This window comes from Notechis scutatus, chromosome 6 (assembly GCF_049901735.1).
Source record: "Notechis scutatus isolate UNSWTSFEM ecotype Mainland chromosome 6, rNotScu1.2, whole genome shotgun sequence".
NCBI lineage: Eukaryota > Metazoa > Chordata > Lepidosauria > Squamata > Elapidae > Notechis > Notechis scutatus.
The window spans coordinates 61,103,648-61,128,070 of NC_142014.1; the positions used below are offsets into that span (position 1 = coordinate 61,103,648).

At 40.4% G+C, this 24,423-nt stretch overlaps 2 protein-coding genes across 6 annotated transcripts in view; both read right to left on the bottom strand.

The window, feature by feature from the left end:
• Positions 1 to 1,937: 1,937 nt before the first annotated feature.
• LOC113431014 (protein mono-ADP-ribosyltransferase PARP12-like) lies at positions 1,938 to 14,779 on the bottom strand. 3 transcript variants are annotated; one of them, XM_087968491.1, is made up of 8 exons: positions 14,263 to 14,779; positions 8,884 to 9,021; positions 7,649 to 7,769; positions 6,691 to 6,787; positions 5,610 to 5,691; positions 4,075 to 4,190; positions 3,323 to 3,474; positions 1,938 to 2,298 (listed from the first exon to the last, which is right to left on the bottom strand). In XM_087968491.1, exons 2-8 carry the CDS (start codon positions 8,977 to 8,979, stop codon positions 2,018 to 2,020), a joined length of 945 nt encoding a protein of 314 aa, XP_087824617.1. In that variant the 5' UTR covers positions 8,980 to 9,021; positions 14,263 to 14,779; the 3' UTR covers positions 1,938 to 2,017. The 3 variants fall into 3 exon arrangements, with proteins under 3 accessions (XP_087824617.1, XP_087824616.1, XP_026549179.2); XM_087968490.1 differs by having other exon boundaries at positions 4,060 to 4,190; XM_026693394.2 differs by having other exon boundaries at positions 4,060 to 4,190; positions 8,884 to 9,018; positions 14,263 to 14,377.
• A 2,798-nt stretch (positions 14,780 to 17,577) lies between these two features.
• Positions 17,578 to 24,423, bottom strand: part of LOC113431027 (cystine/glutamate transporter-like) — a 30,515-nt gene continuing 23,669 nt past the window's right edge. For all 3 annotated transcript variants that reach the window (XM_026693404.2, XM_087968492.1, XM_026693409.2), the window contains exons 12-13: positions 20,745 to 20,919; positions 17,578 to 19,601 (exon numbers count right to left, since the gene is read on the bottom strand). In XM_026693404.2, the coding sequence (XP_026549189.1) occupies positions 19,537 to 19,601; positions 20,745 to 20,919 (240 nt within the window). In that variant the 3' untranslated portion in view covers positions 17,578 to 19,536. The remainder of the gene's footprint in view (positions 19,602 to 20,744; positions 20,920 to 24,423) is intronic.

Sequence of the window (24,423 nt, forward strand, 5' to 3'; positions counted from 1 at the left end):
GTCAGAACCTGCTGAAATACCACCTCTGAGGAAGTGCAGGGCGCACACAGAGGCTTGGAGAGGGTGAAAAACGGGCCTCCGGAAGCTCAGGAATGTTGGAAATGAGCCATTTCTGTCTTACAGAGAGCCTCCGGAGCCCAGGGAGGGCAAAAACACCTCCCCCTGCAATGGTGCAGTAGGCTGACTAGGCCATGACCACCATGGCCACACCCACCCAGCAACCAGGCAGAGAACAAATTGCTAAAAGTTTTAAAGCCCACCCTGGGTATGGGGTTTCCTGCCTAAACAGGGGGTTGGACTAGAAGACCTCCAAGGTCCCTTCCGAATCTCTTTATTCTGTTCCCATTCCATTCTATAGCAGGGAGATACAGCCCTTTTTACTCCTAATGTCAGTCCATTAGGTTTTCTCCAAAAGGGAAGCTTTAACTTCTCTGCCCTCTCCTTGTAAGGTGACTAATACAGTCAAAAAGATGCAACCCTGCTTTCCTTGCATTATTGTAGGAGGTGCCGTAATTTCATTGACACTAATCCTAGTAATATAGCTGAATTCTGCCCTCCAAGATAGAAATAGAACTCCCAACATTCAGAATTGCAACTCCCTCACTCTGCTCGTTTCTACCATGAACTTACATCAGCAAAGAATTGTCCTGAAAATGTGTCCTCTGATATACGAGCCAATGCCTTCCATCCAATCTATTACATTCCTGAAAATTCCTTGAAGAAACGCCTGCGCCTTCTGGTTCTCCAGATGTTGCTGGATTACAAGCCATTCGCAACCTTCAACCGGTTCCCAAAGCTGAGGAATGTTGAGAATTATGCTTCAGCTGTACTCAGAAGCCTGTAATCATCATCATGCTACAGCTATTAAGTAACTTTCAAGTTGATTTAAATTCAACCATTTCATGCATGACATTTTAATGGACCAATGATTAAAGAAAATGAGCTGTCTCTGGAATACAACAGTGCTTCTCAACCCCCAGCCACTTGTAGATGTGTGGACTTCAACTCCCAGAATTCCCTAGCCAGCAATGCTGGCTGGGGAATTCTGGGAGTTGAAATCCACACATTTTCAAATGGCCGAGATTGAGAAACACTGGAACACAACATCTCTTAACAAGAAGTGGGTGGAAGATATCCTAAAGATTTATATGTAGTTTTTCATGCAAGATGCAACGTAAGCCAAACCATGTTTCAAACATCTTTATGGGTCTCCAAACCTGTCCCTTCTTCTCAACTGAATCTTTTTCTGAGCTGCAAAAATTGGGACTATCATTAGAGGATAGGAAAGAGCTAAGGTGTGTTGATTTCTGCAAGCCAGATCCGCTGCCCTAAAATCTTCTAAGCTTTATTAATCCAGACTAGTATTGTCCATTTGCAATCATATCATCTTTATTAATCCACAATCATAATAAAAATTACCAAACTTCCTGAGACTTCATGGAAGATTTGTTGAATCTCTTACTTGTCCTCCTGCTGCCCTCTACCGTTAGCCAAGTGAAGCAGCTCTCCATTTCTTAACAAGTAGCCACAGCATAGCCGACTTTTCCAAAAAGAGCTCCACAGCAGGCATCATGGTTGTTGCACTGCTTGGCTGGATTATGGGGGAGATCCAATTCCTATTCAGAAAGCATTCATTTTGCTATGCACCGTATAGAGGTGTAGCTGCGCTATTATTTCGTGATTAAAGGGATTTCAGCATCTTAAATGAAAGGGCCTTCTAAATGTTTGTGTGCAGATTTGTGTGTGTGCACACAGCCCCATCAGTATATACACACTTCACATGTTTATGAAAGACTGAAAACAAGAAGCCCCAGTTCCAATTATTATTCATAATAAATGTTGCTGGTGATGATGAAATTACTGAGCAAAGAATTCAAAAGAAGGTTTGTCTTCTTTCTTTTACCTCCAAGAGATGGAAATAAAGAATCGCAGACATCTTTTAAATAAGAAATGTTTTAAATTTATATATACATATAAAAAGAAACAGAAGGTCATGAAAAACAAAAAATTGCCGCCTTTACATGATCACACATTGGGACAGCTCCCCATACTCAATAACGTAGGCTGGGTAAATCTGGTGCTTCTCAAAGATGACAAAAATAGAAGGATTCAGAACATCGTCCACGCAACTGTCATAGAAGCTGTTTGATTGGTTATCTCTAGGAGGAGGGCGGACATAAGAAGCTTTTCCTTGGACATAGTCTCCAATCAGGACTCTAGCTACAAACATGGTCTTTGCATGTCTCTTCGACTTGCAGTATGCGTGCGAGTAGCAGGCATCTCTGGCAAAATAGCTTCCTGCAAGAAAACACATTTTAAAAAACCAAACCTTTTGCAAAGGAAAAAAAAGAGGAAAAAAAATCTCCTTCCAAAATAAATTTACTATATATTGTTCAAGGTTTTGAATATTACTAAAACTACAACTCCCAATATCCCTTTGGCTAGGACTGCTGGATATTCAGACTCAGCAACACTAGAGGTTCCCAGTTTCCCATAATAACACATTCGCCCATGTTTCTGATGGCTCCTTTTACTTCCAGGGTTCAAAAGTAAGACCTCTGCTTATGTAGTCCAAGTAGCACAATCTTCACACAATAGGGATGTATCAGTATCAGAGAGACAGTCTGAGTATGCATATATGGAAAATGATTAGGTGGCACACTGAACCAAAGCATTTAAAACTGCAACTATATGTCTCGCACATGATAGTACAATTTGCCAAGTAACTGAAAATCAGTGTGGTTGTGTAGTGGTTAAGGACTTGGACAGCAGAGGCCCAAGCTCACACTTCCACTGGACTAAGAGGTTTATTTCAGAGATTTAGGTCCAGCCACTGTTTCTGTTGAACAGGGTTATTGTGGGAATAAAATTAGGGGAGGCTTCCCACATATGCAGGTTTGAGCTCTCAAATAAAAATCAGGATATAAATGCATACATTTGAGGAAATTGGTAGAAAAAAAATGATACTGCTGAAACTCAGATATCTTCAAATCTTGCAAATTATGTGAATTCTAACTATCAAGGTAGGGAATATTTAGCTCTTCCAGAATAGCAATAGCACTTAAACTTATATACCGCTTTACAATGCTTTACAGTCCTTTCTAAGCGGTTTACAGCATATTGCCCCCAACAATCTGGGTCCTCATTTTACTGACCTCAGAAGGATGGAAGGCTGAGTCAACCTTGGGCCCGGTGAAATTTGAACTGGCAAATTGTAGGCAACTGGCAGTCAGCAGAAGTAGCCTGCAGTACTGCACTCTAACCTCTGTGCCACCATTGTGGCTCATCTAGAATGCATTAGTTCTTCCCAACTCTCCAGTACCTTTTCCATATAGTGTTCCATGCGTGCCACAAATTCTCCAATCAAAGTTTTGCCCACAGATGTCATACAGGTGAGATGTGCTAGTGCCATGAAATAAGAGCCGTTCTTCAATTTTCTTTCCTTTATTCAACTTCTTCATCTGCTCTTTTTGCCTAGAAACAAACTATTTCAAGTAATGCTTGAGGTCAAAAAGAATTTAAATCACTTCTCTCTTCCAACTTGGAAGACTTACTGCCAAAGGATCCAAGAACAGTCAATAAACATATTTATTAAACTAAATTTATTAATCTAAATGTATTACCCCCATTTAATGTAGCTTTCCCAAACAAAGTACTAAATTAATTTTTCCCAGATCTATTAGGCTAGGCTATCATTCAGTAGCAATGGATATGATGAATGATGTAATTCAATCTCTAGCATAATCGGAGCTGTGCTAGAATTCTGCAGAGCTGTGGTAAGGCAACAATGATCTAAATCTAAATGGGACTAGATCAAAGAAATCAGATTAGAAAAGTCTGGCTTCAATGACATCCAAGGTCCCTTCCTACTTTTTGCTTGTAGGCCACAGCCTATTCACAACCAGACAGATATGGTATATGATCACAAAAAAATAAACTCACAACAGTACTAATACTTAATAGAGAACACATAAGATAAGTTCCAGATACGGTACTGGATCCAATTATTATACCATGATTTTGATTCCCCAAGGAAGAAAATTAAAATCCAATACAAACCACTGAAAGACTTGCCAGAGAGAAGGATTCTGAATTCTTTGAAGTCTATGTATAATACAATCTTCCATTGTCTTCTCAAAAAGCATCTTGATTTCATGATACTCTTCTGAAGAAACAGAGACCTCTACCAACTAGGAACAAGATCAGAGCTATTGTGAATGAATCTTTTAGTTGCTTTTGATCTTTCTATATTTGACCCTTTCAGGTCAGAATGGGGACTCATAACATAACCTATGTAGATCAAATACATTAAGAGCAGAATAAGTTTCTTAAAAAATAATTATAGTTGGGTTTAGACATTGGACTAAGTAGCTGTAACCTATTTTTCACAATGTGTGAACTTAACCACTGTACTTTATAAACCATGGCCTCACCATATACATACAAAATGCCTTAATCACAGTACATCATTGTTCCATTTACTATGACTCTAATACCTCTAATAAATTATCCAACCTTACCGTTAAGCATTACATATAGAGAAGATCATGCTAAATGACCACCAATAGAAACAAGCCATGGCTTAGCATGAGGCATGAATAAATAACTTACTGTAAATCAGCCTTTGGTCTAAACCAACCTTTGACCTTCAGGTATTGACTTCGGCTCTTAACATACCCAAATGTGAGGGATTTTAGAAATCATTCAGCAATACTTCAGTACTCAAGATTGCTTTTAATGCTGCTGTATACCCTGCTTGATAGAGTCTTCTGTACAGCTTTTACCATGAAAATTTAAATAGAATATGGCCAAGGGACATGATGGTGTAACCCCAGTAAAACTGTTCACATATCATTATTTGCCAGAGAGCTATTTCACATTTAATTCTGTCTGATGTTCACAAAAAAACAGAAGTATCTTTCAAACCACCAAAAAGCTAATTTCAGAAGAAATGGTGGACTATTTCAAATTACGTGGCTTTTATACGACATAGGCCAGAGGGTGTCATCTCTATGCATTTACAGGGCACAGGGAATAGCAATAGCATTTAGGCTTATATACTATCCCATAGCACTTTATAGCATTCTCTGAGCAGTTTACAATGAAGAAGCGTTATTTGCATATTGCCTCTAACAATTGGGAACCTCATTTTATTGACCTCAGAAGGATGGAAGGCTGAATCAACCTTGAGTCCCATCAGGATCAAACTCCAAGCTATGGGCAGAGTTTGCCTGCAATACTGCACTTTAACCACTGTGCCACCAGGAAACTTATGAACCAACTATACCACCAAACAGTATTTTTATTAGCTAATGTTTTCCCCCTAGAAATGATGTAAAGAATGACTTCTGTCAACATTACAGCAATGGTTAAATGGCCAGGAGCAAAGGGAAATGCTGAAACACAACAAACTGCATTTGAGCTCCTATGAACTTGGGGAAAAGGTTTAGGAAGTAGGGTGGCATAAAGCTGGAAGAACGTATCAAGTTGTGGGGGTGGGGGAGGACAGAGAAGGAAAAGGGGAAGGAAGTTACCCTACTGCACATGGAAGGTCTTTTTAATGACAGCAGAAACAGAGGTTGTTGCAATGTACAGATAAAATAGAATACCTTATAGCCTATGTTAGGAAGGGCTGACTGATCCCAGGTTGAAGGAAACAAGTGGAAAGGAAAAGAAGATTCAAAACGGCAGCTGCAAATGGGAAATAAAGAAACAAAGAGCATTAGAGTGGTAGACAAATCTCATTTAATTTCCAATTTTCTCCTTCAGACCTCAGCAAATCTTCTCAATTCAGTAATCTTCCCAGGTTTTTGGCTAAAATATTCATTGTGGCTGGAAATGATGGCAACTATCATCTAACTCAGTGGCCCCCAACCTTTTGGGCATCAGGGACTGGTTCCATGGACAGAGGTTTTTCTGCAGACCGGAGGGGCCATGGTTTTGTGTGCTACCTGCATTCCGCGGATGGGGCTTCCCTTGTTTGCACACACAGTTTCTGACATGCCACAGCCTGGTGCCAGTCCATGGACTGGGGGTTGGAGACCTCTGGTCTATCTCTGAAGGGTAGCAGGTCAAGAAAAACTCTGTTAGTTCTCAAACTAATTTTTCCAACCGTATTTGCCCTTTTCCAGAGTGGTGCAGTGGCACAGAAGTGGAGCTCTCGCCTCACATTCAAGAGGCGGTGAGTTCGATCCTAGTGTTGTGGTTCACCAGCAGCCAGTGCAGACTGCACTGGAATCAGACAGTGGGGAAGAAAGGGGACCAGTCAGGGAGTCCGAGAGTCCTGCGTCTGATGCAGAGACGGGGCCAGGACCATCTGGGAGTGGGGTGCTAGTGCCTCAGTGAAATTACTGAAGTGGCAGAGCCGACACTGGGAGAAGGGGGAAGGGATCAAAATTTGGATGCTTGGCAATGGATTCATATTCATGACGGTTACAGATCCCAGGGCCATGATCACCTTTTGTGACCTTCTGACAAGGAATATCAGTTGAGAAGTCAGATTCACTTTACAATCATGTTCCTAACTTAACTGCAGTGATTCACATAACAGCTGTGGCAAGAAAGGTTGCAAAATGGGGCAAAAGTTAACTCACTTAATAACTGCCTCAGTTACCAACAGAAATTTTGGACTCAGATGTGGTTGTAAGTTGAGGACTACCTGTAAATGATTTTGTGGAAAATACTAATTACCTCTTGTCGCTTTTGCGTCTACCTCCGAAAAATACAAGTCGGGGCCACCTGCAGACTCTCCTCTGTGTTTGGTAGTACACATTTCTCTGAACCATCTCTTGAGTGAAACAGCAAAACACACTGTCAAATAACTCACCTATACCAAGAATTAATTCACTTATCAATTTAATTTAAACACAAGGCATTGTAGGCTCCTACTCTTGAGCTGCTGTTGTTGATAAAGCTTTGTGGACTATGCAGAAAAGAGTTCTTTATATACACTGGAGGACTATATTTGATGCACTTGGCTAGATTTACATCCATTTATCAATATAATAGAGGGAAGCCCTTATATTTGGAAATCAAAAACTTCCAAAGAACACCCAAGAGGAACACACACTTTCGCTTCCTAAAAAATACTGTGCTGTTCCACAACCGGCAGTGTCAGATTAGTAATATTTAAAAATAAAAGTAAGATGCCAGTATTTCAGTCAGATCAATCTCATGGCAATTTAATCTTACTAAAATATTATCAAGAAGAGACAAATTATACCCCAAGGACTCTGGATGAACAAAATATTTAATGATTAAATTTGTTAAATTAATGATCTATCAAGAAAATGCGTATTACTGGCAACAGTAGATATTTGTTCAGATTTTTTTTAAAAAAAAAAACACAGTATTACTCAATAATCTTAAATAGCAATTGTTTAGCCTTCTTGCATTTTTTTTCACTTGACAGTTTGAATAAATTAGGCTAATAATACTCATGTTAGCAACAAGGATGGCTGCAGGGGTGTGTGTTAAAAAAATCAAGATGGTAGCCTCAACAGTGTGATGAAAGCTCTATCCCTAAAATAAAAAAAAGCCTTCATCCTATGAGTTGTAGCCGCCATCTTGATGTCTTTGATATACATTCACATGGGCATCCCAGATAGCACCCATTGTCACATACCAAGCTATTATTGCTAAAAGTTACCTTGAAAATTCAATGTATATAACTGAGTCCCAGCCTGGAAGAACACAGCTCCTCTGCAGTCAGTTAGGAAAATAGTCTCTAATTCAGAGGATGATATTGAGGCCGCACAGTGCTTAGAGTTCTGCAAAATAGAAAGAAAAAAAATATGGTAGGAAAACAGAGACCGAAGGGAAAGAGAGGGAAATGAGTAATTTAACTCTGATCATTGTGTTCAAACACTTTGGAGAGCAAAACACAAAACAGGATGTTACATTACAGTAGTCCTTGTTTATCAAATCTCTCGGTTATGATGATGATGAAAAAGTAATTTTACAAGCAATGTTCACATTTTCAATTTTTCTAGGTCTATAAATCAAAGAAAAGCTGAAGTAAGATCACAAGCACAGTTGTGGCTTCTCTTAGAGGTCAATTCACTTAACAACTGAGTTTCTGGTCCCAATTCTGATTGCTAAACAAGGACTATCTATCCGTACAGGTTGTCCTTGACTTATGACAATTGAGCCCAAAATTTCTATTGCTGAGTGAGACAGTTGTTAAGTGCATTTCGCCCCTTTTACCACCTTTCTTGCCATGGTTGTTAAGTGAATCATTGCAGCTGTTAAATTAGTAGCAGGGTTTTTAAGTGAATCTGGCTCCCCTATTGACTTTGCTTGTCACGAGGTTGTAAAAGGTGATTACATGACCCTTAATGTTACAACCGTCATAAATATGAGTCAGTTGACAAGTCTCTGAATGTTGATTGTGTGACCATCAAGATGTTGCAATGGTCATAAGTGTGAAAAATGATCACAAGTAACTTTTTTCAGTGCAGTTGTAACTTTGAATGATCACTAAATGAACTGTTGTAAGTCAAGGTCCACCTGTATTTAGCTCTACCATCCATCCTCTAAAACAGGGACAAGCAATATTCAAGATATTATGGGCCCAGGTTCTGCTCTGTAGCGATAGCTAGAGCAGGAGAAAATGATCGTGTTCAATTATCATATTCAGCAATGGTTTGCTTTATCGTGATTTAATAAGCTGAGCTTGTAAATATTAACAGCTGAGCTCACAGTGTCTCAAGTCACAAAGGCCAAACTGTGCAGCACACTAAGCCAAAGACAAACAAATTGCTTTACATTATAATTGATTGCAGTGTGTGAACCCAGCTAATAAATCTGTGTAGCAAAATTCAAGCTGTTTACAGCAGCAACGACAACATCCCAGGACTGATTCAGCAGCAGATAAAAGTTTACCTGTTGGCCATACTCAATCCACTTGCCATTTTCATCCAGCCAATACCAGATAAACTCTACTCTGACAATGGAGTCAAACAGCATGACCATTGACATTCGCTAGGAGAGTCAGATATGAATTCTGACATCAAGCATCTTCTGAAAAAAATCAAATCATGCATGTCAGCAAGGACATAAAAACAAAGGAGGAAAAATCAATTAATTCACATTTTACTCTGAGACAAAGAGGTAGAACATTCAATATCCTCCGGTTAGGTTCTTCTGTATGGTTGTAGTACATCTACTAGCAGTGGCTCGTTTTGTATTCATAACAAAAACTGGAACCTACAAATTGGATGCACATGACTTGGGAGATACCACTGCTCTTAAAACAGAGTAACGAAGTTGAAGGGACCTTGGAGGCCTTTCTAGTCCAACCCTTTGCTCAAACAGGGAATTCTATACCATTTCATTCCAACCTCTTCTTAGAAACCTCCAGTGTTGGAGCACCTGCAACTTCTGGAAGCAACTCTCTTGATGTTTTAAAAATCAATTGCTTAAAACAGATTGCTTTTTAAATGTTGCTTAAAGATGGCTAATATCTTTTTTCAATCTATGTCCTAACCTGTAAAGGAAATCCAGGAAAATATGTATGTCTTATTTAACCAAGTTAAACTTTTGTCTTCGATGTAAGAGATTCCATACTTTGCCCCTTTCTTAAATAGCCTTGAATTTCCATCAAGTTTTGCTTACACAGAACCATCTCATACAGTAAATGAACAGAATATTCAGCATTAATACCAATAGCATTTAGAATTATATATCACTTCACAGTGCTTTACAGTCCTCTCTATAAGCAGTTTACAAATGTCAGTATATTTCCTCCAACAATCTGGCTCTTCATTTTACCAATCTTTGAAGGATGGAAGGCTGAGTCTACCTTGAACTGGTCAGAATCAAACTCCTGGAGTGAGCAATGAGTTAGTCTGCAATACTGCATTCAAACCACTGTGCTACCACCGTTCTTTAATATAACTATAATGTTCTTTTTTTTTATGCCAAGGCTGCAAATTGATATGTGCCATCAAGTTGTGGTCTCCAGGATGAGTTGCAAAATATTGAGGTCTGTGTGGGCTGGAAGAGACCAACCATGTAAAAAGAGAAAGTAATTGCAGATATGGACACCACATTTAACAACAACATTGCAGCCTAGAATGATATTCAAAGTAAAGCCATGTCATCAGACTACAACTCAGTGTGTTATGCAAACCCAGAAAATGAAGTTATTGTGAATTTAGGTAATCATGGGTTAGCACATCCTATAATCAAAGTCCTCACACAAAAAATCACTACTCAAAAAGGGGAAAAAATTTTTAGGAAGTGCAGTATATTTTTGCCAATTCACAATTTCAGAGCAAAGGCAATTTTCTACGTTAGACTTTGTTGTAGACCCTATTGACAGGCAATAAATGTTTCAATAGGATATTGTAGGGCAGAGGTGGGCAAACTTTTTGGCTCGGGGGCCGCACTAACTTTTAAAATTTGACAGACGGGCCGGGTCAGCACAAGATTTTTTGGGAATCGCCCCCCCACCCTTTCCCCCCCTCTTCTCCTCCTTCCCCTCCCCTCGGAGGCCCCTGAGTCAGGAGTTGCTACCGCCGGCGCAGCTCCGCGCGGCTCCAGTCCTGCGTTGCCTCGGGAAGGGAAAGGCAAAAGGAAGAGCGCGGCGGTGCTTTGCAACGGCAGCAGCGGCACCGGAGGCTCAGGCTCAGCGGCTCCTGGTTTTGCCTTTTCCTTCCCAAGGCAACGCGGGACTGGAGCCGCGCGGAGCTGCGCTGGCGGTAGCAACTCCTGACAGCCCCAGCCGGACACCTGAGCGGAGCCCGGGCGGAACTGCCTGTTGCTGCTGCCGGAGCACCGCCGGGTCGCCTCCAAGCAGCCCGCCCGCCCGCCGGGCTTCCCCTCCGCCGCGCAGCTCGGGGCCAGGCACGAGCGCCCGCGAGGAAAAAGGAAGACGCAAGTTGCTGGGAAGTTGCTCGGGTGCTGGGAGCAGGCTTTTAAAGTGCCGCCCGAGCAGGACCGCCAAGCCGGGAAATGGGGCACCAAGGCAGGGCAAGGCTCCACCAGCAGCGGCCTAGCTTTAGGTGGCTCCAAGCAGCCCGCTCCAAGCAGCCCGCTCCAAGCAGCCCGCCCGCCCGCCGGGCGGAACCCTTCCCGCTCCTCGGCCGGAAGACGCTCCCGCCTGCAAACTTTGCCTTTGCAAAGTTTAAGCCTGGAAGCCCCAGAAAAAAGGGGATCGGCGGGGACTCACCTTCGGAGAGGTCGCACTCGAAGGTGATTTCAAACTCCCAGCCGAGGCCTTTGCAAAGTTCTTCTTTTCTTTCCTACCCCGAGAGCGCTCCGCACTGTTTTGCAGCTTTGGGGGCCACGCGGCGCAGGGCAATACGCCACGCCCAGCGATTTTTTTTCAGGGGCGGGCCGGATTGGACAGACCAACGGGCCGGATGTGGCCCACGGGCCGTAGTTTGCCCACCCCTGTTGTAGGGCATGTCAAATTTTTCAATTTTCAATTTCCAAACATTAGGGGTGCTACAAGTTGTAACATGCCATGGGGATTGTAAAAATATTTTGGTTACTTTAATAGAATTTAGATGTGCTTGGTAAGTAACTACATAAATATCATCACTTTTTCACATTTTGTTTCATTTTATATAGGGAATGAAGGTGAATTTAAATAAGTCAAAGAAAGAAAGAAAGTAGCATCCCATACATTTTTAAGGCCTCTGATTCTAAGTTCAAGAAATAGTTACAAAGTTCAGACTACAATCTATGAAATGGCATATGTATAACCAAGTTATCAAGTTACTCAACCAACAGCAATGGTGGCACAGTGGTTAGAATGCAGTACTGCAGGCTTTTTTTGCTGACTGCCGCTGTCTGCAATTTGGCAGTTCAAATCTCATTAGGCTCAAGGTTGACTCAGCCATCCATCCTTCTCAGATAGATAAAATGAGAACTCAGATTGTTGGGGCAATATGTTGACTCTGTAAACCACTTAGAGAGGGTTTGTAAAGCACTGTGAAGTAGTATATAAGTCTAAGTGCTATTGCTATTACCTGAGGAATTGTCTTCTCGTACCCACCCAGTCAGACAGGGAGGATATGTTGTGGATACCATTACTCAAAGAATTTGGACTTGTAGGATCCAGGTGAAAACCTTCTCTGCTATTGTCCCTGTCCTGTAGAACAGTGGTCTCCAACCTTGGCAACTTTAAGACTTGTGGACTTCAACTCCCAGAATTCTGTAAGTCTTAAAGTTGCCAAGGTTGGAGACCCCTGCTGTGAACATCTTACCCTCAGAGATGAGACAGGTCCCCACACTTCTGGCCTTCAGAAAGAGTGCTAAGACCTGATTTTGCCAATTAGCATGTATGTCAAAGAGTGATATGAAAGCTTGGGCGGCATGATGAGCTTCTCTCAACCTTTTAAACATTTTAATCCTTTAACTTTAAATATCTTAACTGACTTTGTTTTAACTTGTTCTTATTTATGCTTTTATATTATACATTTTTACTGTAAACTCTTAGACTTCAGGGGTCTTCAAACCTGACAGCTTTAAGACTTGTGGACTTCAACTCCCAGAATTCCTCCTCCAGTCATGTTAGCTCAGGTATTCTGGGAGTTGAAGTCCACAAGTCTTAAACTTGCCAAGTTTGAAGACCCTTGTCTTAGGTGAAATGAGCTGTGTAGAAATGTGATGAATAAATAATGGTAACCATTTCCCCACCAGGTTGTCTTGCTAACTATATGACTTGCAATGTTACCTGAGGAAGAACAGAGAAGCAAACTCTGTGTTTGGCTGTCAACTTCCTTCCTCTAGGAATGGCCTCCCATCATGACTCATAAAAGAAAAATAGCAACATCGGGTTAACCAGTAGAACCATCCATTGATGACTTCATCAGTCATTGCATGATGTCCACTTTAATCCCAAATCTCATGCCAACGTACCAACTAGCACTGCCAATGCCATGTTTGTTCCTGGCTTAGCACATTTATATTCCATTAAGTCATTGGATTTCCATCCTGCCTTCCCTCAAGAGCTTAAATTCTAGTCATCCCCCAGAACATCTCCTCTGTAAGGTAGGTTGGGCTCAGACAGTACAATAGGTCCAAAGTCACAGAGTCAGTTTCAATGGCTGAAAGTGCATTTGAACCAGGGATTCAATTTTTTTTTTACTACCGGTTCTGTGGGCGTGGCTTGGTGGGCATGGCAGGGGAAGGATACTGTAAAGTCTCCAGTCAGAGGTGGGATTTGCCGGTTCTCCGAACTACTCAAAATTTCTGCTACCGGTTCCCCAGAACTGCTGAATATCACCTCTGATTTGAACCTCCATCTTCCTGGTGCCAGTCTAGGTTTAACTGTAAAATGGATTGTGACTCTAGCTAGCCTTACATTAAAAATTGTTAAGTATCCATCCCTTATGCAGGGCCGATCTCTTCCATTTTCTCCAGTTTTCCTGAAGAAAAAAATCCTACTCAGGCTCAGATGAGTCATATCCTGAGTAGCAAAAGATTTGAGGAATGCAGTCAGGGAAATTATCTATAGCAGAAGTGGATCTGAGGAGAATAGAAAAGTTGCAAAGCAAAGCACTTGCTTTCAAAAGGCCTCCATTTTACATATTAATATCTAGGGTAACACTGAAAATACTACTAAGCTGTCAGAAATTTCACAGTATCCAAATCAAAGCTTCTTGGATAGGATTCAGCTAGATAAAGTCATGGATGATAGCACTAGGCACCTTCCTAAATTCATATACAGAAGCAAACCTGGGAACCTGATCATGCATTACTTCCTTTTGGATATAAGAACCAAATTCAATGACCACATATCTATATTTATCTCTATATTGCAAGAGTCACTGGGCATCTCCCTATTATGAACCTTGTAACATGCTTGACTGAGTTATTGAGTCTGCTGAATATCATAAACCATAAACTGAACAAATGCCCTGGATTCACACAACATGTTAAACTATCTCACACTAGCCAGCATGTGGCATACATTCAGCCACTAGGTTTGTATCTGACCTAACTTAAACATGTTTGTGTGCATAGAGAGTTCCTTCCTCTTGTTCTCTAGCTTGGTCAAGATGCATTACCAATTAAATGGATATGTTATTCTGTTACTATCCCCAATTCCTTGGAAATACATATTTCAAATAAGAAATACTTTCAAAGGATGTCCACAAGCAGCACATTAAACTTTGCCCTGGGGCTTTCTTCTGAACATATTTAAATTGTGCCTTTCTCAATGTAATGTTACCAGATTGATGGGTTACGACTTCAGTTGCTGTTTTTTAAAAAAAAAAACACCTCAAGAGAACCAATTTATTCACTTACCTTTTCTTCAAGTTCCTTCTCTTGTCTTTGATTATTCTCTAGATAAATCCAGCAACAATATTCATGTAGAAACAGCAAGAGAAAAAAAGTATATATCCATTTTTTCATGTGAACTAATCTTGCAGCAGTCAAACCATATTCGTAGTTTACAACCAGCCCAGCAAAATACAAGGCTTGATCAACTTCACACCCGAGGGGAAGTTTTTAAAAAGATCAGAAAACGCTACAAAATGAAAACAAGGAAACAAAACAAAATCTCACTACCAAGTTTCTAATTCCCAAAATTTTATGGCAGGCATCACTTCCACCTAATTCTAAAGTAAATCTTTCATATTGCAACTAATCAAAATCCTGGTGTCACTTTTTTCTTCTTTTTCCTGGAGACTAAACTTTATCAAGAAACAAAAATACAAAATAATAATAATAATAATAATAATCTGCCAAGCCTTGATTTCTGTCTGGACTTTTTTCTATGCTTCTGCTCCCTAACTCAACAGGGAGAACAAAGAACAGGCCTTTGGGATTATAGCTTGGGCGGGATAATTAACTAGAAAGTCAGCTGCTCCAAGGTAAAAGTCCACCTATTAACCCCTTCCCAGATCTTTCTTGGATTAGCACCTGCCTATGGAAAATTATGATTCATGCAGATATTACATCAACTAAGATAGGCTTTTTTAAAAAAATCTTTTTATAGTTTTCATGTTACAAACTTCCATTATTTTTTTATTCCCTCCTGAGTCAGGAAATTAATCTAGTTAATTAATCTGGTCCAGGTGCTTTTCTTTTCAGGAAATGGAACCTTGAGTAAAGGAATGTCAAATTATACTCACATTTTAAAATAAGATTTATTGATATTGATAGAAAAGAAATCAATTTTTGTCCTGAAAGAAAAATATTTTTCACTTACATTCTATAAAAAGGCACCTGGAAGTTATCTTACTTTGTTGTCTCCAACAAAGCAACTACTGTGTGGTAATCTTGACCATGTCATGTCTCTGAAGTTTGTGCTGAAAGCAAGTTTTTGAATATACAGTAGACTTTAATATCCGAAGAATAAAGATTAATAATTTTGCCTGATATGAAGATTAACAATTTCAGAAAGAACCTGTTTTTCAGAAATTGTTTTCTCAGAAATTATTCAAAACAGAGCTATTTAGAAGAGCTATAGAACTGACAATGTCACAATCTATTTATTGGTTGTGACAGTATTTTTGTTTATATTCTTGTCATTTTTAAGCTATTGTGCTTATGCCAGTTTATTTTTCATTTATTTTGTTTTGTTTTGTTTTGCACTGTGAATGTTTTGGTGTTTTATTTTTTAAGATTGTAACCTGCTAAGAGTCTCTTGTCTGCCTGGTAGAATTGGCAATTTTGAAAGAGAGAGAACTTTGATTGGGTGGTATTCCTGGTATTCAGCTATAGGTTGGCTTTGAATGATCAATGATTGATTAAATGTGCCTTTTATTAGTTCCAGAATTACAAGCAGATGGATGGCACCATGCTGAACATATTTTTGATCTGGTGATGGTGCCAGTGTGGGAAAAATGCAGGTTTATTTTTAAATGTGTTGGGAATAATTTGAAGGGGAATGGTACTGCAGAACAATTGTTTTAACTCTAGGGACTGTGAAGAAATGGGTTCAATTGGCATGCCCACCATAATTCTCATAGCCCCACAAATATAAAATATAATTATAATTTGACATTTGCACTGTGCAAAATTTGGCAATGCACTTTTCAATGAGATGTATGTATGACAATTGTGTATATTAGAACATGTATCATCATAATGAAATATGCATTCTATTAAAATAGATTTCTAAATTATATATATTAGATAAAATACTATATACAAATATTACATTTTAAAAAGCATGATGCCATGTTGGTGAAGCTTCTATATATTATTCTATTGAAAATTAAACTCCCACAACTCTTAAACTTCATAGTTTTATAGTAGAGAGTTGATTGCTAACCACATCATAATACTACATTTACATAGTGTAGATTTGGCAATAAATTAAAATCACATCCTCTTTCTTCCTCTAGTTTAGACATTGGAACATGGGAACTCCTAGCATTGATTAAAAGCATTGTAATGGAGATACAAAAGTGTATGCACTTTTTTTTTCTTGAGTTAAGGAAAGCAAAAAGGAATATCTTGGCCCTGGTGAATTATGTCTCATTTTCTACAGGATAATGCTTCCTCATAGGATAACATAAAAGTAGTCCTCGACATACGACCACAATTAATCCCAAAATTTATGTTGCTAAGTGAACCATTTGTGAAGTGAGTTTTGCCCCATTTTCTGACTTTTCTTGCCACAATTGTTAAGTGAATCATTGCAGTTGCTAAGTTAGTCACACCGTTGTGAAGTGAAACTTGTTTCCCCATTGACTTTGCTTGTCAGAAGACTGCAACATCACCTTGGGACACTGCAACCGTCATAAATATGAGTCAGTTGCCAAGCATCTGAATTTTGAAGATGTAACCATGGCGATGCTACAATGGTTGTAGATGTGAAAAGTGGTCATAAGTCATTTTTTTCCAGTGACGCAACTTTGAATGGTCACTAAGTGAACTGTTGTAAGTTGAGGACTACCTGTATATTAAATGGTGTTTAAATTACAGTGAGCAGAAACACTTTAAAGAAGGTCTCAAGTTAGGGATCACATTGACACATCTAAAGGGTTCTCTTGCCAATGGTGGTTTGCTAGCACTGTCTATTGAGATGTCATTTTTTATTTTCGAATGTGAAGTATCCATGTATCCAGTGGTGGGATTCAAATAATTTAGCAACCGGTTCTCTGCCCTAATGATTTCTTCCAACAACCAGTTCATCAAACTGCTCAGGAAATTAACAACCAGTTCTCCCGAACTGGTGCAAACTGGCTGAATCCCACCACTGCATGTATCCTTGTACTAGATATGGAGTGCTTAGAGTTCCTCCATCCAAGTTACAAATCAGACCCCACTTTCTGTTTCTGAGAGCAAACCAATTTAGCTAGATGCTGCCCCCATTGTAACAATACCATAAGTATTTTAATTCCCCTAGAATAAGCATTTAAAGGCACACACAAACATATATAATTATGATCCTTGAACATTTTAATTTCTCCACATTTGGGAGCCAACTGATATGAGTTGAGCCCTGCATCGAAGAGGGATTACATCAAGATCACGTGAAGTGATAATATTGCTTTATACTGCACTAATGAGAAAAATATTTGAAATAATATGCCCAGTTCAGGTCACCATGATATAAAAATAATTCTGAGACTCTAGAAAGAGTACAGACAGGAGCAACAAAGATGATTGGGGGTACATTTGCAATTTAATGCTTCTTCAAATGTTACACCCTAATTTTCAGTCCAAATAAATAAACTTGGATAGCCTACAGCAAAATGTATATTTTATGACAAAATGCATATAAAACGAGTATATTTTTCTACTTCTTTCAGAAACATACAGATTAAAGCAGAAATAGTACATATGATTGAACACATCTGAAACAGACATGGACTGAAAAGAATTAGCACTGCTGCCATTTAATTTACAAAACATTTACAACATTCTCTGCCCTCTGTCTTACAAAGCCAGGCATTTCAGGCTGACAGATCAGTCTTAAACATGTTAGTGAAAGAATGGAATCTTGCTGCTTTAAGCAAAATACTATGCAAATGCTGCAGCATGGATGAGACCATAGCCCTGCTATATTATTGTTGTTGTCACTGTTGTTTGACCAGATCCTAACCAGTGTAACTGTGTCAAGATCATTATTCCTTTGCATGGGTAGAAAACAGTGGTGGGATTAATTTTTTTTTCTATCGGTTCTGTGGGCGTGGCTTGGTGGGCGTGGCTTTGTAGGTGTGGCAATGGAAGGATACTGTAAAATCTTCATTCCCTCCCAAGCCCACTAACCTGCTTTCCAGCTCCATTCTCTGTGCAGGGAAACAAAAGAGGACCCAGCCAATTAGCTGGACTTGGGAGGCAGAGAATAGATGGGGGTGGAGCCAGTCAGAGGTGGCATTTGCTAGTTCTCCGAACTTGTCAAAATTTCCGCTACCGGTTCTCCAGAATTGGTCAGAACCTGCTGAATGTCACCTCTGATAGAGAACAATAGTTTTCTCCCAACTGATGTGATGGCACTGAAGTGTTTGAAATTAACACTTAAGTTACTAACACTTAGTTACTAACACTTGCTGAAGCACCAGTAACAGTAACTGAAAGTGGGGCGCCATTGTGGTTGAAAAATCCTGCTAAAACTATATTCCAGATGTATGCCATCAAAGTCAGAAGGAGTGTCAGTGGTGACTCGGTAAAGCGTCCTGATGTGCAGGAAACCCATTATAATGATACCAGACATGTTTAAAAATATCTTGAATCCCACCAAATGCACTTAGATCAGGGTTGTCAAACGCAATTTTGTTGAGGGCCGCATCAGGGTTGTGTTTGACCTCGGGGGATTGGGGTGGGTGTGGCCAGGGTGGGAGTGGCCACTCGGTGTCATTTGCATCAGGGGAGGCTGTGGTGACCTTACCACTGTGCCAGCGAAAATGGGCTCCCGAGTTCCATTTTCAGCTGCCACGACCTCCTGCAACCCTCTGCCAGTAAAAATGGATCAAGCTCTGTTTTCACTGGCAGAGGGTTGCAGGAGGCCCTGGCAGCCGAAAGGGGAGCTCAGGAGCCCATTTTTGCTGGCAGAAGCACTGCAGGCCAGTCTTTCGCTGTTTGCAGGGTTGCCCCACAGGTCAGATCTAAGTACCCCATGGGCCAGATCCGGCCCCCTGGCCTTGAGTTTGACACCCCTGACTTAGATCTTTGAAAAATGTATCTTTTGTAAAGCTTTTCATAGGCTGAAAAGCATCCAAAGTTCTCTTTAACTCAGAAATACTCATCAAAATGGACCATAACTATAACAAATTTATGGTCTTCCAAAATCTACAAGTAACTTGTTTCTACCCAAGCTTTACGCAGAAATAGAATATGTATGCAGATGCAACTGCATCAGATTTATTGGTTGCACCTAAGTGCATCTGCATTGCATATGAAGATAATACCAAGAGCAGCTTAGACTATATTTGTAAAAAAAAACATCAAACAGTAAGCAAGAATCCAAGCAAGCTTCTTTGTGTCTTTGATCTCTGGTGAACTTTCCATATGGTGTTGGAACTCCAGACTGGAAGCAGCCATGCAAAGCTACTCTAAGTGTGATAGGAAGTACAAGCTTGTACAGAAGGCTCTCCAAAGTCAACAGTTCAAAGTTAGGACTGGTCAGTATGTCCTGATTTCCTGCTGTACTACCTTCAAGAGGATCTGAAGCTTCAATGTAAGAAAACCTGCAGAAAGAAAAGGATGAAGAATATGAATATGGTGGTACTTTGTGTAGGTTGGCTAAAGCAGTCTACAAATTCATAGGATAAATATAAATAAAATTAAAAATATAAGAACAGACCCCCTATGCTGATTGAACAGTGGTAGCTGCTCTACTGGTTTTCTCCATCTTTTGGAGAAATATATTATCACATGCCCTTATTGATAAACAGCTGTGGTGTAAGGCAGAGGTCTCCAAACTTGGCAGCTTTAAGACTTGTGGACTTCAACTTGAAGTTCAGAAGTCATAAAGTTGCCAAGTTTGGGGACCCCTGGTGTAAGGCTAGATTCCAAGCTGTAACATTTCTCTAGTTAAGGCTCATATGTATGTTTAAGTCTGAATTCAAGTTTATGAAAAAATATTTTTTATCTGGAACCTGAATTCTTTCAAAAGAATTTTGGAGTAGGCAACTATAAGTTTAATTAAATAAATAAAAGTGAAACTGTGGGCAGAATGTTTGGAGGCAATTCCATTTGAATAATAAGAAGCCCAATAACATAATTTAGGAACCAGATCAATCCAAGAACTATCTGTAATTTTATCATTTGTGTTTGTCTGGATATTTTTTGTGTCCCAACCTTGACAACTACAGATCTCAGATTTCAAGTTCCAAAATACTCAGAAATATAATAGCCATGTTGGCTGGGTATCACAGTTTTAATTGCCACAATGGAAGGTAGTTCTTGGACTGGGCTGATCTTTAAATAATATAATTAATATAATTGTTTTATGACTACAGTACAATTATGATGTAAAACTGTGTATTATTGTTTACACTGATTAGCCTAAAAAAGTCTATCCAAAGTTAATCATGTAAGATGGACTATTTCATGCTTGCTTATTGGCTTGAACTATATAAATGATCCTTATATTATATATCCTAGGGATCAAGTATTGGCCGCTACAGGTGAGGCAAATGCATGCAAAAACCTCCTAGTAGAAGATGACAGACATGCCTCTTTCTCTAGCATCCTGACCCATTTGGCCAAGCTTCCTAGAGATATCAGAAGTTGAAGCTAAGCAACACGGGGATTGATGCTCCTGCCTCAGCTTACAGTATCATAGGCTATTATTTTAAGGATGTAATAATCCAAAATGATCCACTCACAGAAAGTCTTACGGCAACAATTTGGCATTGACTGTTTGGTGAGCAAATAGTAAACTGGAAGACCACTTAAAACGATGCCACATCCAATGCTGATATTAAGCGGGTCTGAATAAAAGGACATTCCCACTGTGAAAAGGCAGATGACAGTAAAGGAAACGGGAATGAAAAGAGGAACCTGGAGGGAGAGAGAAAGGTATGTTATTAGGTAAAATGTTTCATAGGAGGTCTTTGTCGTATTGTAATTAAAGTCTCCACCATAGATGGAACCTGTAATGATCTGTGGGAATGTCCCTTGAGAAACAGCAGCAGCAACAGACTAGGCCAAGGGTGTCAAATCCGTGGTGTCACATTGCTGTCATGTGACGTTTCGTGATGTTTTTCCCCTTCGTGGAACTGGAGTGGGCGTGGCCTGCGTGTGACGCATCCAGCCCATGGACTGCCAGTTTGACACCCCTGCACTAGGCAGTGGTCAAATAAAAGGCAACTGAACCTCCCTAGTTAGTGAGAGGGAGATATATGTATTTTCAGACTTGTGAGATTCTGTTACTGTAGCCTTGTAATAAAGGTACTGTTATTATCATATTTTTTGTCTGGAGCAGGGATGTCAAACTCGATTTCATTGAGGGCCACATCAGGGTGGTTTTTAACCTCAGGGAGGTAGGGGGCCTGGCCAGAGGGTATGGCTAGTTTGATGTCACTTGTGTCAGAGGCGCCTATGATGGCCTGAGTGCTCAAGACGGCCCTCCTAAGCTCTGTTTTCACTGGCAGATGGTTGCAGGAGGCTGTCCCAGCCGAAAATGGAGATTGGGAGCCCATCTTCACTGGCAGAGGCACCACAGACCGGTCCTTCACTGTTTCCAGGGCCGCCCCTTGAGCCAGATCTAAGCACCTCATGGGCCAGATCCGAACCACGGATCTTGAGTTTGACATCCCTGGTCAGATTTAACAGATAATCAGAGTTGGAAGGGACCTTGTAGGTCATCTAGTCCAACCCCCTGCCCAAGCAGGAGACCCTACACCATTTCTGACAAATGGCTGTCCAATCTCTTCTTGAAAGTCTCAAGTGATGGCGCTCCCACAACTTCCGAGGGCAAGCTGTTCCATTGGTTGATTGTTCTCACTGTCAGAAAGTTTCTCCTTATTTCCAGGTTAAATCTCTCCTTGTTTCCATCCATTATTTTTTGTCTGGCCTTCGGGTGCTTTAGGAAATAGCTTGATCCCTTCTTCTCTGTGGCAGCCCCTCAAATATTGGAAGACCGCTATCATGTCTTCCCTGGTCCTTCTCTTTACTAGACTAGCCAAGCCCAGTTCCTGCAACTGTTCGTTGTATGTTTTAGCCTCCAGTCCCCTAATCATCCTGGTTACTTTTCTCTGTACTTTTTCTAGAGTCTCAACATCTTTTTCATAATGTGGTGAACAAAACTGGATGCAGTACTCTAGGTTTGGTCTTACTAAGGCTTTATAGAGTGGTATTGATCTTGACTGTTTCCCTCTGTTAATACAATTTAGGATTACATTAGCTTTTTTGGCTGCCGCTGCACACTGCTGGCTCATATTTAGCTGGTTTTCCACTAAGACTCCAAGATCCCTCTCACAGTTACTGCTATTGAGCCTGGTTTCACCCAGTCTATGTGTGTACTTTTGGTTTTTCTTGCCTAAGTGTAGGACTTTAATTTTCTCTACACTGAATTTCATTTTGTTAGATACGGCCCAGTGTTCTAGTCTGTCAAGATCCATCGGTATATAAGGTCTGGGGTATTTCTGTGGATTGACAGATCCTTCTAGGGCAAGGGTGTCAAACTTATGGCCCACAGGCCGGATGCGTCATGAGCTGGCCACGCCCACCAGGGGGAAAAGTTCTGACACGTCATATAATGACAATGTGTCATCGCACGTTTGACACCCCTTTTCTAGAAAATTATTGTCTTGACATATGGCAGAGCTCAATAGCTTCTGTGAACCTGAGTGTGATTCCAGTGAGAGCAGGGGTGGGTTTCTACCAGTTCTGTCCATCTCTGTAGAACCGGTAGCTCTGAAGAGCAGCAGACATAGAACTGGTTCTATGCCTGATGATGTTTTTGCTCACCCACCCACCCGGGCTGTTACCTGATCTTTATTTCCTGATTTTTCAATTTCAACTGCCGAACGGGGCACAGCTGCAGTTAGAAAAGCAGGAAAAGAGGGCTGTTTCAAAGGCTGCTTCTCTGCAGGAAGCTGCTGATGATGATTTACAGGTGCAGCCTGCAGGGAAGCTCATAAATCCCAAACTGGTAGTTAACCCTGAGTGAGAGTGTAAATTTCTAATAGGATCTCCCTGGTGGTAAAGTTCAAAGGAAAGGGGAGAAGCTAAGGACGAGGATAGTAGTACTCTGCAAGTGACAGTCAAATTGCCTTGGAAAAAATCAGGGACTGGGTAGCACCTTTTCCAACAGGCAAATTATATTAAAAGGTATTGGGTTTTGTGATCTGTATTTTATGAAAGCTTATGCCACTTCACAAAAACATGTGCTTTTTAATACATTTGCAAATTATGAAATCCAAAACCAAACCAGGAAAAAGGCAATGGTCACTCCCTTCTGTCAAGAAAGGTGTATGGGTGTGACTGAAACATATAGCAATAACAATAGCAATACCACTTAGACTGATATACTGCATCACAGTGCTTTACAGCCCTCTCTAAGCAGTTTCCAGTGTCAATCTGGGGCCTCATTTTACTGACCTCAGAAAGATGGAAGGCTGAGTCAACCTTTATCTGGTGAGACGCGAACTGCTGGCAGCCAGCAGTCAGCAGAAGTAATCTGCAGCACTGCACTCTAACCACTGCGCCACCACAGCTAGTCAACTCTAGATAATGAGATGCACCCTCCTCCCAAAGGTATTTGTCTGGTTTATGGGGAAGACCATCACATTTTCAGAAGCACAACCATGAAGCAAGATAGGGGTTTTGTGGCCTTTTGAGAGGATTCAGATTGTTTTCTCAACTATAGTTATAAGGGAGCAGCAATTTTTAATCTGTCATAATCATATCTCTTTTTCCTAGATCTGTACAATAATATGCAAGTTGCAGAAGTGTCACTCTAATTTTTATTAGTTTTTGAAATGTTTGTAAAAAGAACATCTCCCCATTTTCTTTTGAGAGTTGCAAAGAGGTTGGTATAGGAAACCTTTGAATTTCTGAATTATTAAAAAAGGAAGGTGGAACAAAGTAACTTCAGGACTTCTTGAAGGTAGAGTAAACACTCTAGTTGGGTTAGTGCTCATAAATAACATTTGTCTGCCACTCTTCTTTCAAAGACCCAGGACTTACATTCCATTAAGATAGGTAAGTTGTTATTGATTTTCTTGCCAGTTTCGTGGCTAACCAGAAGTTTGAACCACAGTATCTCAAGCTCTTGTCCAGCACCATTTGTATATTGGCTTCAGATTAACCTGCCAATTGGTTGATAATAATTCTTGTTTTGTTTATATCCAGTTTGTAATTCTGTCATCTTTATCCTTATTTCTTCCTTGTTATTTTTATTATCCTGTTTTTCAAATAATTTGTAAATTGCCCACAGCAGCTGGGAGTTGGGCGGCATTTATAATAGCAATAGCACTTAGACGTATATACTGCTTCACAGTGATTTGCAGCCTTCTCTAAGTGGTTTACAGAGCCAGCCTATTGCCCCCAACAATCTAG